General features: G+C 37.7%; 1 protein-coding gene across 8 annotated transcripts in view; it reads right to left on the minus strand.

Annotated features, from left to right (window-relative positions):
* The window catches only part of REPS1 (RALBP1 associated Eps domain containing 1), a 106,860-nt gene that overhangs the window by 49,861 nt on the left and 43,367 nt on the right, over nt 1-13,632 (minus strand). For 7 of the 8 annotated variants that reach the window (XM_084624612.1, XM_084624611.1, XM_084624614.1 and 4 more), the window contains exons 4-5: nt 12,176-12,329; nt 237-364 (exon numbers count right to left, since the gene is read on the minus strand). In XM_084624612.1, the coding sequence (XP_084480738.1) occupies nt 237-364; nt 12,176-12,329 (282 nt within the window). The remainder of the gene's footprint in view (nt 1-236; nt 365-12,175; nt 12,330-13,632) is intronic. The other variant, XM_084624615.1, reaches the window with a different exon arrangement.

Consider the following 13,632-nt stretch of genomic DNA (forward strand, 5'->3'; position numbering starts at 1 on the left):
AAATGTTAGCAAATTTTTAATTTTGAAAAACTTTACTAGATTAAAAAGGTATAATACTTAACAACGCAATGATACAGAAGTATCTGTTGGGTAAATAAGCATAGAACAGATTTCTGAACTCCACAACATAGTAAATTTGGGTCCACAGTATGAGTCTGCAGTGAAAGTATGAAAAAGATGATTGCAACATTAATTTGAATGAAGCAAATCAAATGAATACCAATAAAATGTCACACCTGGACAGAAGCAGGATGCATGGCTAAAAGAGTACTGGTTGGTGGGGTATCTGCAAAACTGACCCAGTTTTCTTGATGTGGTGGCGGGGAATGGCCAGACCATATGGGATCACCAGTAGTAGATGAGCCTGAAAGCAGAAGAAACAGTTCCCTTTCAAAATATAACAACCTGAGGAAAATTTAAGAAAACTTTAGCTGGATGAAGTCCATGGAAAACCGAAATAAATGTGCTACCTAGAAAAGCACATTAAAATTGTGAAGACAATCAGAAACCAGACTGTAGTAATGTGAAAAAAATTCAAAGGCTATTCTCCAATGCCTTATTGTAATATTAGTATTTTATACTGAACAATACTCCTTTAAATATACACAGTAAAGAAAAAGGATGGGATTGCTTACTGTCACTGGTATTTATAAATTTTAGAAAAAGATCTGGGTTGTGAACATGTGCTATATCAAGAATAATTAAAATGAAACTTCTTCATATTTTTCCCTTCAAAGAGAACTGAGAAGAGAAACCAAACATTGTACTGAGAGGCAAAGAAACTAATTCATTTATTTAAAGTTGTCATATGGCATTCCTGCAATTCAGATATCTTGTGCTATTTCTATTTTTTTCCTTCTTAATGTTTTGATTTGTAATTCCAGCAACAGCTCATTTTTTTTGAGCATCCGTTTTCTTGATAACTATAATTTAATAACTTAACTCTGTTGCTAAGGTAGTGTGACACTTACTCAACAATACTCGAATCTCAAGTCCGTAAAATTATGTAACATGGTGGTTGAGAGGCTTACCAAAAGCCGTACAGACTTGTTTTTCATAAATGTGTTCTGTTCAGTGAACTTATTTTGATTATGTAGTGTTGGATGTTCAGTGCTTTAATAACTTAATTATACTGATGTTTAAATATCTATAGCAGCTTTTTTTTTTTGGCATCTGAGTCACCCAATGCCAGGGGTATAAAAGTCTCAAGCTCCTCCAAAGTTGTGATTCAATAAAAAAAATGAAGGAAGTCTTGGGAAGGAACAGGATAATCAGGAAAATTTTAAAAATTTGCAAGAATCACAAGACTCAGGTCTGTTTCCTACATCAAGTAGAAAATATTAAACTCCTGGAAGACCAAGGAGCAGTTGTGAAATTGGCTCCCTTGAAGATTTTAAACAGAATGAAGGTTGTACAGTGCTTTTGTACAACCAAATGCAATATTGAGGTTATATTAAATTCTCACAAGCACATTTCTACCTCATGCATCCAGTGCTAAAGATGCAAGAAGTGGGTTCATAACTTACTATTTGACTCTCATGATACGATCATGAAGCCTACACTGCACATCCGAAGAAAGGAGAAAACATTCACCACATTATAGTCTGTTAACTCTTCAACTTGGAGCCAAATTTATGCAGCAAGAACAATTAAGCTGTTCTTAGGATGGGTGTCCATAAGTAAGTTACCATGAGAGAACTTTGTATATATAAGCAGTTCTTTCACAGAATTTGAGTATTATCAACAAATCCAGGTTCATGGAGATTATGGATAGAGAACACATCATTGTTAGTGAACAGAATAGGCAAAACCTCAAAAAAAAAAACAAGGTAATGAGACATAACTAAAATGTTAAGAAAAAATTGTGACTGGGACTATTTATATGTAATTCCAGAATTACTCCATGTTTATATGTATTAAGATTAAGTGTGATGAAGTTACCCTTTAGGCTGGAGACTTGATTAGAGAATATTAAGTCACTTTTTTCAGAAAAAAAAACTACTCAGAAAAACAAACTGTACAGAAAACTTTTACCTGTTACTCTATCTGCTAGTGTGCATAGTAATTGTCGGGGTCTATTATACTTTACATACATTGCAAGAAAAAATACAGGATATTACTTAGATTTGTTTCCGGAGAGCTTTCTCCCACTTGTAAATAGGGGAAGTCTAATATAGGGGGAGATGTTAGATTACTTAGTTTCTTCTAGCTATCATTGTAATTAATAGTTTTAGCTATATTAGTAGGCAAAAGGTGCTACAATCCACACCCTAAACATTAACCTGTGCTTGGGATTCCTAGCTGGAACTATTGTTTTAGTTCTCTTGTGTACACAACTACTTCCTCAGACCCATTCCTTGTATGCCAGTGAGCTAGAGTAGTGTTTAATCCAACAGTGCTGAGAGTAAAGGGGGTGGTGATCTCAAATTGCTCTATGCTTCCATACTCTTCCTTAGCAGCTAGCCTAATTAGCCAAAAAATTAAGTAGGAGCAGCTCAACTAATGCATCTCAGAAGAACTTCTCTTCCTGTTTCTGTGCCTGTGGTGGGCCCCACAGATAGTGAGCCAAATCTTCACTCAGCTCTTCATCTCATCTCAGATCCTTTGAGCAGTGGTTACAGCACGACTGGGGGAATAGGTGGGATCTGAAATTGCTCCCATTCCTGTAAGTTCTCTCAGGTCTGCAGCTGGACAAAGTTCTGGACAGAGGCAGAGCCTAGTCCCCATCCTGAACATGAAGTTCAGCTGCAGGGCAGGATTCACCTGCCTGAACAGAAGCAGAATTACAAGAGCAGCTTTAAAGATGTACAATACCTGCAAATGCAAAATACATTCAAAAACATGTATTGAAAATACTATAGTACAGACAGTTTTTACATAACTTAACCAAACAAGGTTTAGTTTAGTTGGTCTGCCAGGGATGCCTACTTTGACTATGGTGGATGAGGGATAGTTGAACTTTCCAGGTTAGTCTTACTGGGTATGGAGGTCTGAGAGAACTTGTCACCTCCCCCTCAACTACTGGCTTACCTCTTAGATCCTGCAGACCTGAAACAAAAAAGTCGCTAAAGTCAATGGAAGGCTTATATGAATTACGGTTCCTGGACATCTTAAGTTAATGTCTTCCTACTTCTACTGCTCCTGTATTATGTTTACTAAACCTTGGCTGCTTGCTTTGCTTTTGCTGTGCATTGTCGGCCATCTGCTAATGAGAAGACAGTTTCCTTCATGATGAGTTTTTACAAGCTTCAATTTCACACAATGACACTAAAACTGATTCTGTGGTGATCATCAGACTATCACTTGTAGTATTTCTATTCCTGTCAGAATAATGGTTCAGCATTTCTATACCATCTGTGCAGGATTATAGTATCAAAGAATTAATTGCAATAATTGCTTTTGCATGGGTAGGCTTGGAAGGATTCTGTTTTTATTTTATAAATTTGAACAGGTAGTTGTTTTTTTCAAAAGTGCCAGTACTCTATTTTTATCCTGTCTTTTTTTTTTAATATACTAAACAGGAAACATAAATCCTCAAAAGATATGGACTGTTATTCTTTTATTTCAATATAAGTTTAGCAACTTATTATAGATGAGTTCTTTTATGTGAACAGATGGATCAAAGTGTTACATATTACAGTCAGCCAGAGCCTGGCTTATACTGATAAACTAAATGCATATGATTTTTTTTTGCTGATAACTAATAAAGAATTAAATACTGTATTTTAAACATGATTTTATACTATCAAACATCTGGTTATTCAAAGTTTAGCTACTACCAAAGAGGATAAATTGAGAAATTAAGTCTTACATTTTATTGACTGCCAGATGAAGTAAACAGCAAAAAAATGTACTATTTATCTGAAAATGTTCCCTGTAGAAGTGCCTAACTGACAAAGTCCCACTGACTTTCAAGTGGACTAAGCCCCTAAGTGATTTCTGAAAATCACTGGCTCCTGAAAATTCTGGCTCCTAAGTCACTTATGAAAGTTTTACCCTTCATCATATGCTTTAACTTTTATTCCTGAATTTCAATTAAGACTGAATTCTTCACAGGTTTTGAGGTGAAGAGAAAAATGGACAATTACTCACATTTATCAGATTTTTACTGAAAACTATGCTTCCAAGCCTAGTCATAGTATACTTGCCATATACTTCCAAAACTCTCGTTTCACCTGAAACAGTAAACAGTTACATATTCAATTTGAATTGTGGCACTAGAATTCCCTAGGGGAAAAACCTGGTAGCACCAAATTAATTACTACATCTTTTAAGTAATCTTAAGGTATCAGCAGAATTGTTTTCTTTTTAGGTAGTACAATCTTGTTTTGTGCTTCTAGTTACTTTTCCATTCACTATTGTTGGTATATGGATTTTTGGGGAGGAGTAGGGGAAGTCTGTGAACAAGTGAATAAAGGTTATTTACTTTTAACTTTTCGAGAATCACCTCTGTTCCTGCACACGTGAGTTGGAGCTCCCTGGTATTGAGTTCACAGAAACTCTACCAAAGCCACGTCCATTTGGGCTGGACAAGTGCCCCTAGTGACATCAACATATGACGCTTGAGTGCAGCCCCTAACCACCTCAGCTTCTTCTCCTGAACTACTGAGAAGACTCTTGAAGAAAGTTATCAGTAAAGTATCTCTTCACTGGTGCACAGTCCTTCAAAGTCCTCTGTGCATGCACACTTGTGGGAGAGTAAAGAGCAACACCTCTTGGAATGCATGGAAGGCCAAGGAACTCTCAAGTCTCGCCTCTAACTCTGAGAATAAGACTAATGCACAGTGCTTAGTAAAAGCATGAACTGAACTCCATGTGGCTGTGCTATACATTTCTCCTATGGGAATCTGTCCTTAAATGTGTCACTGAAACAGCAGTAGCAGGGTGAATAAAAATCAATGATTTTAAAAAATAAAAATTAGATTTTTTATTTAAATCGGATTTTTTTGATAAAATGCTTTTTTGAGGAAAAACCTATCTAAATATAGTTTTAATTAAAATACATTATAGCTCTAAGATATCTCATCATGGAATAGGGATTATAAATTCTAATTCTATTTTATGAGAATATATTCATGTAATGTTTAAGAAAAGTTTTGTAAATGAGGTCCAATAGTTCATGGATTAAGGACCCAATCTTATGGGGTTCCAGGGGCTTCTGTATAGATTATTTAGGTTAATATTTCTATCTACCCAATGGGACTCAGTGCTCAGTCTAGAAGATACCATCAGAGATGCTTAGTTTTGTAGTTCTCAATCTGTGGATTTGTCTCCAGAGATAACAAGCTTAACAACACCAAAAATGTTTTTAAATATACAGAGGTGAGAAATAACAGACCTCAACATTATTGTCCCTCTGCAAATTTGTGTCAATCCCTTACCTCTCTCTAAAAGTGCAAAGTTTCAAAAAGTTCAATGAATAGAAGATTGTTGGGAGCAGAACAGATCTGGACAAGGAAAAGAAGTCTGGAGATAAATGTGAGAAGGGAGGGACATGCAGTAGAAACAAAAGTGGAACTGTTTGAGCAGCATATTCCAGAAGTCTTGAGGTCTTTCTGAATGTAGCCTTCACTGATTTGAGATCTACCATATCACTCTCTCACTAGAAGGGAAAATCTATAATGCCAGCAGGCCGTAAAAGAGACCCAGTTTGGGAATATTTTAATGAAGTTCCTCTACCTCAGGGTAAGACAGGCATGCGTGCAAAATGCAAGCAGTACAACAAAGAAATGCAAGGCCTGGTTGACTTAATGAAACAACATCATAAGAAGTGTTTTCTCAGGAGGAAGCTGCATTGAAGATGAAAGGAACATGTCTGAACATGCAGGATCTTCAGGTTGGTAAACTTTTTTATTTCATACTTCCTTCTTAAGGACTGCCTGTCGCCCTTCCGCACTATTCTTGAATTCTCATGTTTGAGCAAAATATATAATTGTTACTCTATGGTACTATCATTTTAGATGCAGTTGTGATAAAAAATAAATAGCTGTAATAGGCAGATCTTCCTTTTATAATTTCATCTTTAAAGTAGTACCATCAGTGAATGCAATGAGTAATACTAAATGAGCAAAAAGAACAGAGAGTACTTGTGGCACCTTAGAGATGAACAAATTTATTTGAGCATAAGCTTTCGTGGGCTAAAACAGGTAATAAATAACTGCATTGACTTAGTTTATGAGAATCCATTCTCAACATACAGGATTCTGAAGACTATCCACCTTCAAAATCACCATAATTTTCTATAGTTTCAATTATTCATTTTCTGATATATCTGTAAAACTAATCAGAAAAATTTTCAAAATAAATCACTTAAAAATGTATAGTGTGTACCTTCTAAAAATGAAACCTACATCTATCTCTGAGTTGTGAAGAATATGTCTTAAGGTTATAACAACCAACAAGAATGCACTTTTATGGAGAAAAAATCCATGATTAAAGAGAGTCTTCCTGACTAGTGATTTAAATCAAATAATTTGATTTAAATCAAATCCACCCTGAGCAGTTGCTTATGGGGAATGGGCTTTAATTCCTCTCACCCCCATATGCCACAAATAATCTGTTAGGACTAAGACCTTCAATAATTCTCTTAAAATCAAGAGAGCTTTCCTCACATCCAATGAGTGAAGATGGGCTCACTGGGATGGGAGTGAAAGTTTGGAAGGAAGACAGAGACTGGTTGATGTAGAAGTCTGTCACCACTTTAGGATAAGTTTTGGGTACACATGAAGGGATCCCTTATCTTTGTGGGGGTCTGCCACTGAAGCCTGTAACTCAATTCTTTCTAGCTGTTGAAATAACTATAAGGGAATGCAGTTGCCAGGCTCATGCAAGTATAGCGAACAGTCCAGGACCAGAGAGATATGGGTGGATTCTAGGATAAGCCCTTTACTCACAAGGTTAAATGCTTCCAAATTTGCCCATATTTTCAGGTTGCAGGTTTCCTGAACTACAAGATAATCCTTCTCTTCACCATGGAGAACAAATTGAGGTGGTTTGGGGCTGCATTCCCACATACTCACACTCCAGGGTTAACTGGGAACATTGATAAAGTTCCAAAGAAAACTGTTTTAGTAAAGATTCTATTTCTAGCCCTATTATATTATGAAGTAACAGACCTTAAAATGGTGTCATTTGATTACCACCTTATTCTGCCATGACACTTCAACCATCATTTCATTTCTGAAAAGCTTTTAGCAGCTAACTTTCTAACTGCTGGATCTGGAGTTTAAACTGCTATGCAAAAGGAAAAAAGTTTGTGCTGTTTTTTCTCTTGATTAGGTATAAAGGCATGACTTTTTTTTTTGTGGACGGAGCAGAGAACCTGTTTCCCTTTCATAATAAGTTCAAGCATTTGTTTTGTTTTTTTCCCTGGGAAACTCTGGAGAACTGGAGTAGTAGTATGTTTGTGACAGATCAATAACTGAAGCTTAGTTTGAGAGGGGAAGCAATTTGTATTCAGATTATTTAAAACTTTTGTTAGCATCTGTTTAATTCAAATTCCTGAGAAACACCCAAGAGAATAGACTTTTGTTAGAATAAACTCTCCCACTTAATTGGGGTAAGAATCCACATGGGCCTCCAAAAACTATTCCAGCAAAACCAAGAAAAGACTTTACATTCCTGAATTTAAGGTAAAAAAAGAAAATAAAAGCTTGCACACACCTTTCAGGCCTTTTTATATCCTAAACAAAAGGGCACAAATCCAAGATCCTCTACGACTACACAAAAACCTTCGCTTCTAGCAAACTACAAGATCGCACTAAAATGGTGTCCTAACTGAAGTACCAGGCAGCAAGATGATAATCAGAATGATCTGATTGTAAGATCCATCTCTCACTCTGCCTAGGCAACAGTAACCGTTTTGTCAACAGTAACCACAGCTTCCAAACAGCATGAGGCATGCTAGTCAAATCCTGACAGTAAAAGGAATACTGGACCTTAAAATTATCACTGGCCCCTTGATCTAGTAATCCAATTTTGGCACTGGTCCAAAAAAAGCATATAGAAAATATCAAAACTGAGAACAGTATAGTTTTTATTCCTTGAGAGGTGACAACACACCCCTGAATTAAAGAGTTTGTTTTTCAATGCACACACAGGTGACAATATATTTAAACAAAGAATTCACACACTTTGGTTATCGGCATCCAACAGGTGCAAGTTTACTAGCACCAGGAAATAGTTAAACTACTATCTTTTGGCTAATAAGCCTTTCAGCTTTCCAAACTCTAACAATATTCTGTACTTTATAAAAGGTTTGGTAAGAACCATTTCCATACATCACCACCCAGATGTTAGTTGGGTCTATGCTTTGACTTGGCCGCCAACACAGAATAATTAAATGATCAAAGAAGCATGAAGCTTGGCTAAGGCATTCCTTTAGAAACTGGAAAAGACAAATGGAAGATTAATACCAGCAGAAAAGACAGTTCAAGGATTAAGGTACTAGCCTTATGGAGACCTGGGTTCAGGTCCCTGCCTGACTATACTTCCTGAATGTCCTTGGGGAAGACTGTCTCTGGTTCTCAGCTCCCCATCTGTAAAACAGAGGTAACAGCCTTTCCATGCCTCAATGGGGTATTGTAAGGATGAATGTACTAAAGACTATATGGTGCTCAGACACTATAGTAATAGGGGCCAAATGGGTAACTAAAATAGATGAAGTTTTTTTCTTGGGTGAGAAGTTCAATATTCTTAAACATTGAGGGATTCAATGTAGAACTTGAGGAGAAGGTAGTACAGGGGACACAGGCAATGAGTTGTCCCCTGCAAAAAGGTAACCCTAAGAACTAGTCCTAAATATCAGGATAATCTTCTCTAAATCCTAGCATGAGACACACTGGATTTATAGCTAGAGAGACCTGGATCACCTGTCTGGATTACAAGTGAAAATATTGTGGTCTCATCTTTAAAACCTCTTGGAACTTTTGGAACATAACAGAAAAGTGGCTCAATTTGACAGTTAGCTGATTATTCAAGAGAGACTCAAGACTGGAACAGGAAGGGAATCTCCAAGGTTAGGACCATTGGCAGAGCTGGATTTGGAATTTTGCAGAGCACCGCCCAACACCATCATTCTAGCCTGTACTATTAGACCCCCACTTAAATAAGAGTACTATCACCACTTCTCTCTCTCTCACCCCCCCACCCCCCTTGTGTGTGTGTAAAGCACAGCTATGATTCATACCAAGGTGCTAGTTGGGTTAAGAAAAGTCTTTCCACTGTGAATCAGGATGGACATGGTTTGCCATGAGCTACAACAGAATATTAAAACCTATTCTAGCTGGAAACTAGAGATAGGAGACAGCATTTGCAATACATATAATCCTGCTGCAATGAACAATTTTGAATACAGTAAATAGTGTTTCAGTGTAGGAAATATCTGGAGGAAGTGACAAAAAACAGAATTTAAGAGGGTTGAGTTTTTGGTCAAATTCTGACAGCATTTTAGAGTCAGTAAATTCATTCACTGAATAGGAATATTTTTGCCAGAACTGACTGATTAATACAGAATTCTGCAGCAAACTACTGTAGTTATGAAAAATGAATAAAGAGCAAGTTACTGACGAATCCCTGGAATCCACTGGCTTTGAAAACTACAAGACAGCCACCAGAAATAGCTCATCTGCATTTGAACTTGTAAGAATCTAGGTTCTCAAGTATTCTACTATATGCAGGGGTGAAGAGGGAAGTCAATTTATCCATTAAAAAATGCAAATTAACTAGGGCTGTTAAAACTGTTTGACTAAACCTATTCTGTGGTACTCAATAAACGTGTGACATGTGCACAATGAAGAAACTGTATGATCTTTATATCAGATAATTTATAAGCATGCCTAACTACTAGGGCAGGATACTTGTTGAGACAACATAATTGGCACAACCCTCTGCATACGATCTAGACCAGGGGTAGGCAACCTATGGCACACGTGCCAAAGGCAGCATGCGAGCTGATTTTCGGTGGCGCCCACACTGCCCGGGTCCTGGCCCCTGGTCGGGGGGGCTCTGCATTTTAATTTAAATTTTAAATGAAGCTTCTTAGACATTTGAAAAACCTTATTTACTTTACATACAATAGTTTAGTTCTATATTAAAGACTTATAGAAAAAGAGATGTTCTAAAAACGTTAAAATGTATTACTGGCACATGAAGCCATAAATCAGAGTGAATAAATGAAGACTCGGCACACCACTTCTGAAAGGTTGCCAACCCCTGATCTAGGCTTTCTATATGTCCCTGAAAATAAAAACAAATTTTTGTCTTTTCTCAGGACTTGACAGCTCAAGAAAATACCATCAGACAATTCTCACATAAGAAGTTCCCTGGTCCTCAAAGTATGGTCAATAAAGGATGTACTGAAAAACAGTAGTCCAATTATAATACACCTTACTAATCATAAGTATTCAAATATAAAAAATAATCCAAATGCTAATTTAAAAGATAATATATTGTAACAAGAAATAATACTAAAAGCAGAAGTGTAACCTGAATTAGGATTCACTTGTAAGTAGAAAACCTGGGAACACTAGGGGAGAGGAGAAAAGAAAGTGGAACTTGTAGAAACATTGGGATCAGACAAGATATTTTGTTACTATTCAAAAAGAAACAATTAACACAGGCCTACTGGATGTACCAGCACACAGAGTATCAAACTATTAGTCCACCATAACATAACTCAAACCACAAGACTTTAAGAATATGGATCTTAAATATACACAGAAGCGCTAGAGAAAGTAAAAACTCAAAGTATTAAGGTCTCAGTTTTGAAAAAAAATCTGACAAGTTCATTAACCTACTCTAAGAAAGAAAAGCATAGTTGAAAACATACAATATAGTAGTGTCATTGCTTTCCCCTCAAGCTCCATTTTTATAGTGATAGGGAAGATTACTGCTAGTTTCAGGAACATTACTCCTGAGGGAATTCTCCACCACTGGACACATGCAGAATTCATGTCCCCTCCTCGCCCCAGATGTTTTTTTTCCTTCACAAAATATAGTTCGGCTGGAGAGGTGCTGCAATTACACCTTTTGCCCACCAGGGGCTACTGTGGTGCCAGAAGAGAGGGCAACCAGCCAACAGAGAGGGAGGGGGAGGCTGTGTTCCTCACAGTGCCAGGTGAGGAGGCACAGGACAGTCAGAGCAGGGCACACAGGACTGCTGGGTGGGGGTGTCAGACTGGGGTTCAGAAGGGCCGGGGGGGGACACACCACAGACTGAGGCATAGGCTAGGGAGCTAGTGATTGCTTTGAGGCAGGGGCTGAATGGGGGGGGGGGGGGAAGAGGAGGGCTGCAGGGCCAAATGAGTATGGGAGGCAGATGTACCTGTCTCAATGGGAAAGGCTAGGGGTCAGCCTGGGTCTGCACTGGGGAGGTTTCCCAACTCCCTAATAATACTACTCCCCCAAATTCCTGTTTCTTACTTGTCCCACCCACACTCAACAATCCTACAAATTCACCTCCAGGCTCCTTCCCTCTCAGTCAGCTCCTCCGTTACCCCGACTCCTCCCAAGCATTTTCATTGCTTCTGCAGGGTGCAGGAAATAAGTTTCTGTACTGTAGTTTAAAAGAATTACTCAAAGTTCTGCATTAATATGCCTGGTAAGGAATCAATTTGTCAAAAAAACCATTTCTTGAATTTTTTTTTATTTTTTTGGTCTGTATTGTTACAGACATACTTGCTGACAGGTATTTTGAAATAAATGACCAAAGTAACTGAAACTGGCATTATTATATTGTGTTATTTTGACAAATAAAATATGTCGAATTTTAAAATATTGTCCACAAAATTTTTAATTTTTTGGTGCAGAATTTCCCCAGGAGTAGAAAACATCAGTTTTATACTGCTATATATTTCGTTTAGGGACACGTGCAACTGTTCCATCCTCTCCCTCCTGTCACAATCTTTGGCATTTTCCACATCAGACTTAGGTGATGAGCCTGTCACAGCCGTGCTGCAGATTATGCAGTTTTGGCAGGCACCAATTTAACAGAGAACTGCAACAGAGGTGCGCTTGATAACTGTGTAGAGTGATACTTTGTATTCCTGTCCTTTTTCTGCTACTTATTCTGTCCATAGTGAAAATGTAAATCTAAGCTGACCTAAACTTTAAGCTTTTTTTTTTTAAATTCCACAACGTCAGGCAACACTTGAAGGATAACATAAGACATTTATACCTGGTTGTGCTTCACTAAATGGAGCCCAAAAAGGCCCAGGTCCAGCAAGAGGTCGTTCATTATTCCCTCCGCTGGGATGGCGGTTGTGCTTCCTCCATGTATGTGGAGAGGTTGGTGGGGACTGCTGTGGTGAAACAACTGGAGATGTGGACTCCTAATAAAACAAAGGAACTTTTAAAAATTTTGTACTATATCACTAAAATCATAAAAACCTATCTAAAAACCATTATTTCTAAAAACTGTTCAGCAGATTTAAAATATTCCTTTTTTGGAACAGGAAATATTTATAACAGTGACAGAACAGCAGGAGTTAGGCACAGTATAATTGACACTGGATATATTTTTCCGCCACCCAGATCTGCAAATCCATCATGATCTGGACTCAACATTTTTGACGGACAACAATGGGGCCAAATTACACTGGTTTTGCAAACACATGAATATGGAAGACTAGGTGACCATAAAGCTCTTTCACTTGTGACAGAAGCTGCATTTAAACCCAGGTGTTAAAAGATGAAAGGTTAGTAACTGCATAACCCACTATCCCACCTAGCTCACGCCAAATGGGTTATATTCAAGCAGTTATTTCCATTTCAAAAGCAAGTTAGAGGTAAACATACAATTTTAAATTAGTAGGCTACCGATATTTAACTTATTTGAAATAATTGCATCTGAATGTTTTTAAACAAAAAGAAAAGTGTGACTATCAAAACCATAGCTCACTATTGGTCACACCCATATAGTGGCTATGGCATCAGAATGCTTCTGAAGGAGAGTTTTATCCTGCCCAGAACACAAATGTGTTCACAGCTCAGTTCCCACTGAACAAGGACAGGTGTTGGATCATATTAAAGAAGTTCTGTATTAAAATAAGAAATGAGTTTGATTCCCCATAGTTTAAATCCCAGGGTATTACTAATTAAGAGGTCTCTTGGTTTTTGGTACTGTTTCTCTCCCTCTGTGTGAAACTTGCAAGCTGCTAATTGTGTTAGTACATTCTAAGACAGAGTCTGTTCTCAAAGCAATTCTTTGTAACTACTCACACAGAGAGAGACTCAAAGCAATACTCTGTAACAGAAACAGCACCCAGAGACTCCCCGCCCTTCTGTTGTATTCATCTCGCTTTGTTAACAATTGTGATTAAAACAAAGACAGAGGATGTATGTGGATAGATGCTTGGTGTGGATAACTGAATGATCAGGGAGGTGCCAGCCTAAGAATCCAGTGTCCATCGGCTGAAGAAGGGGTCAAGTGGAAATAACCAGAGGACCCCCAGAGTGCAGACTGGAATCCACCCAACAGCCTCAAGAATGGGAGAACCAAAGAACAAGATAACATCTAGCAGCACGGAGCCATCAGGAATGTGCCATCTGCTGATTGATTCAGCAACAGCATGATGAAGCAATTCCCATAGACTGGCATAGGAAGAAATTCCTATAAAAATGGACTCTAGAAAG

This window comes from Lepidochelys olivacea (genome assembly GCF_965140295.1).
Source record: "Lepidochelys olivacea isolate rLepOli2 genome assembly, chromosome: 3".
NCBI classification, from domain to species: domain Eukaryota; kingdom Metazoa; phylum Chordata; order Testudines; family Cheloniidae; genus Lepidochelys; species Lepidochelys olivacea.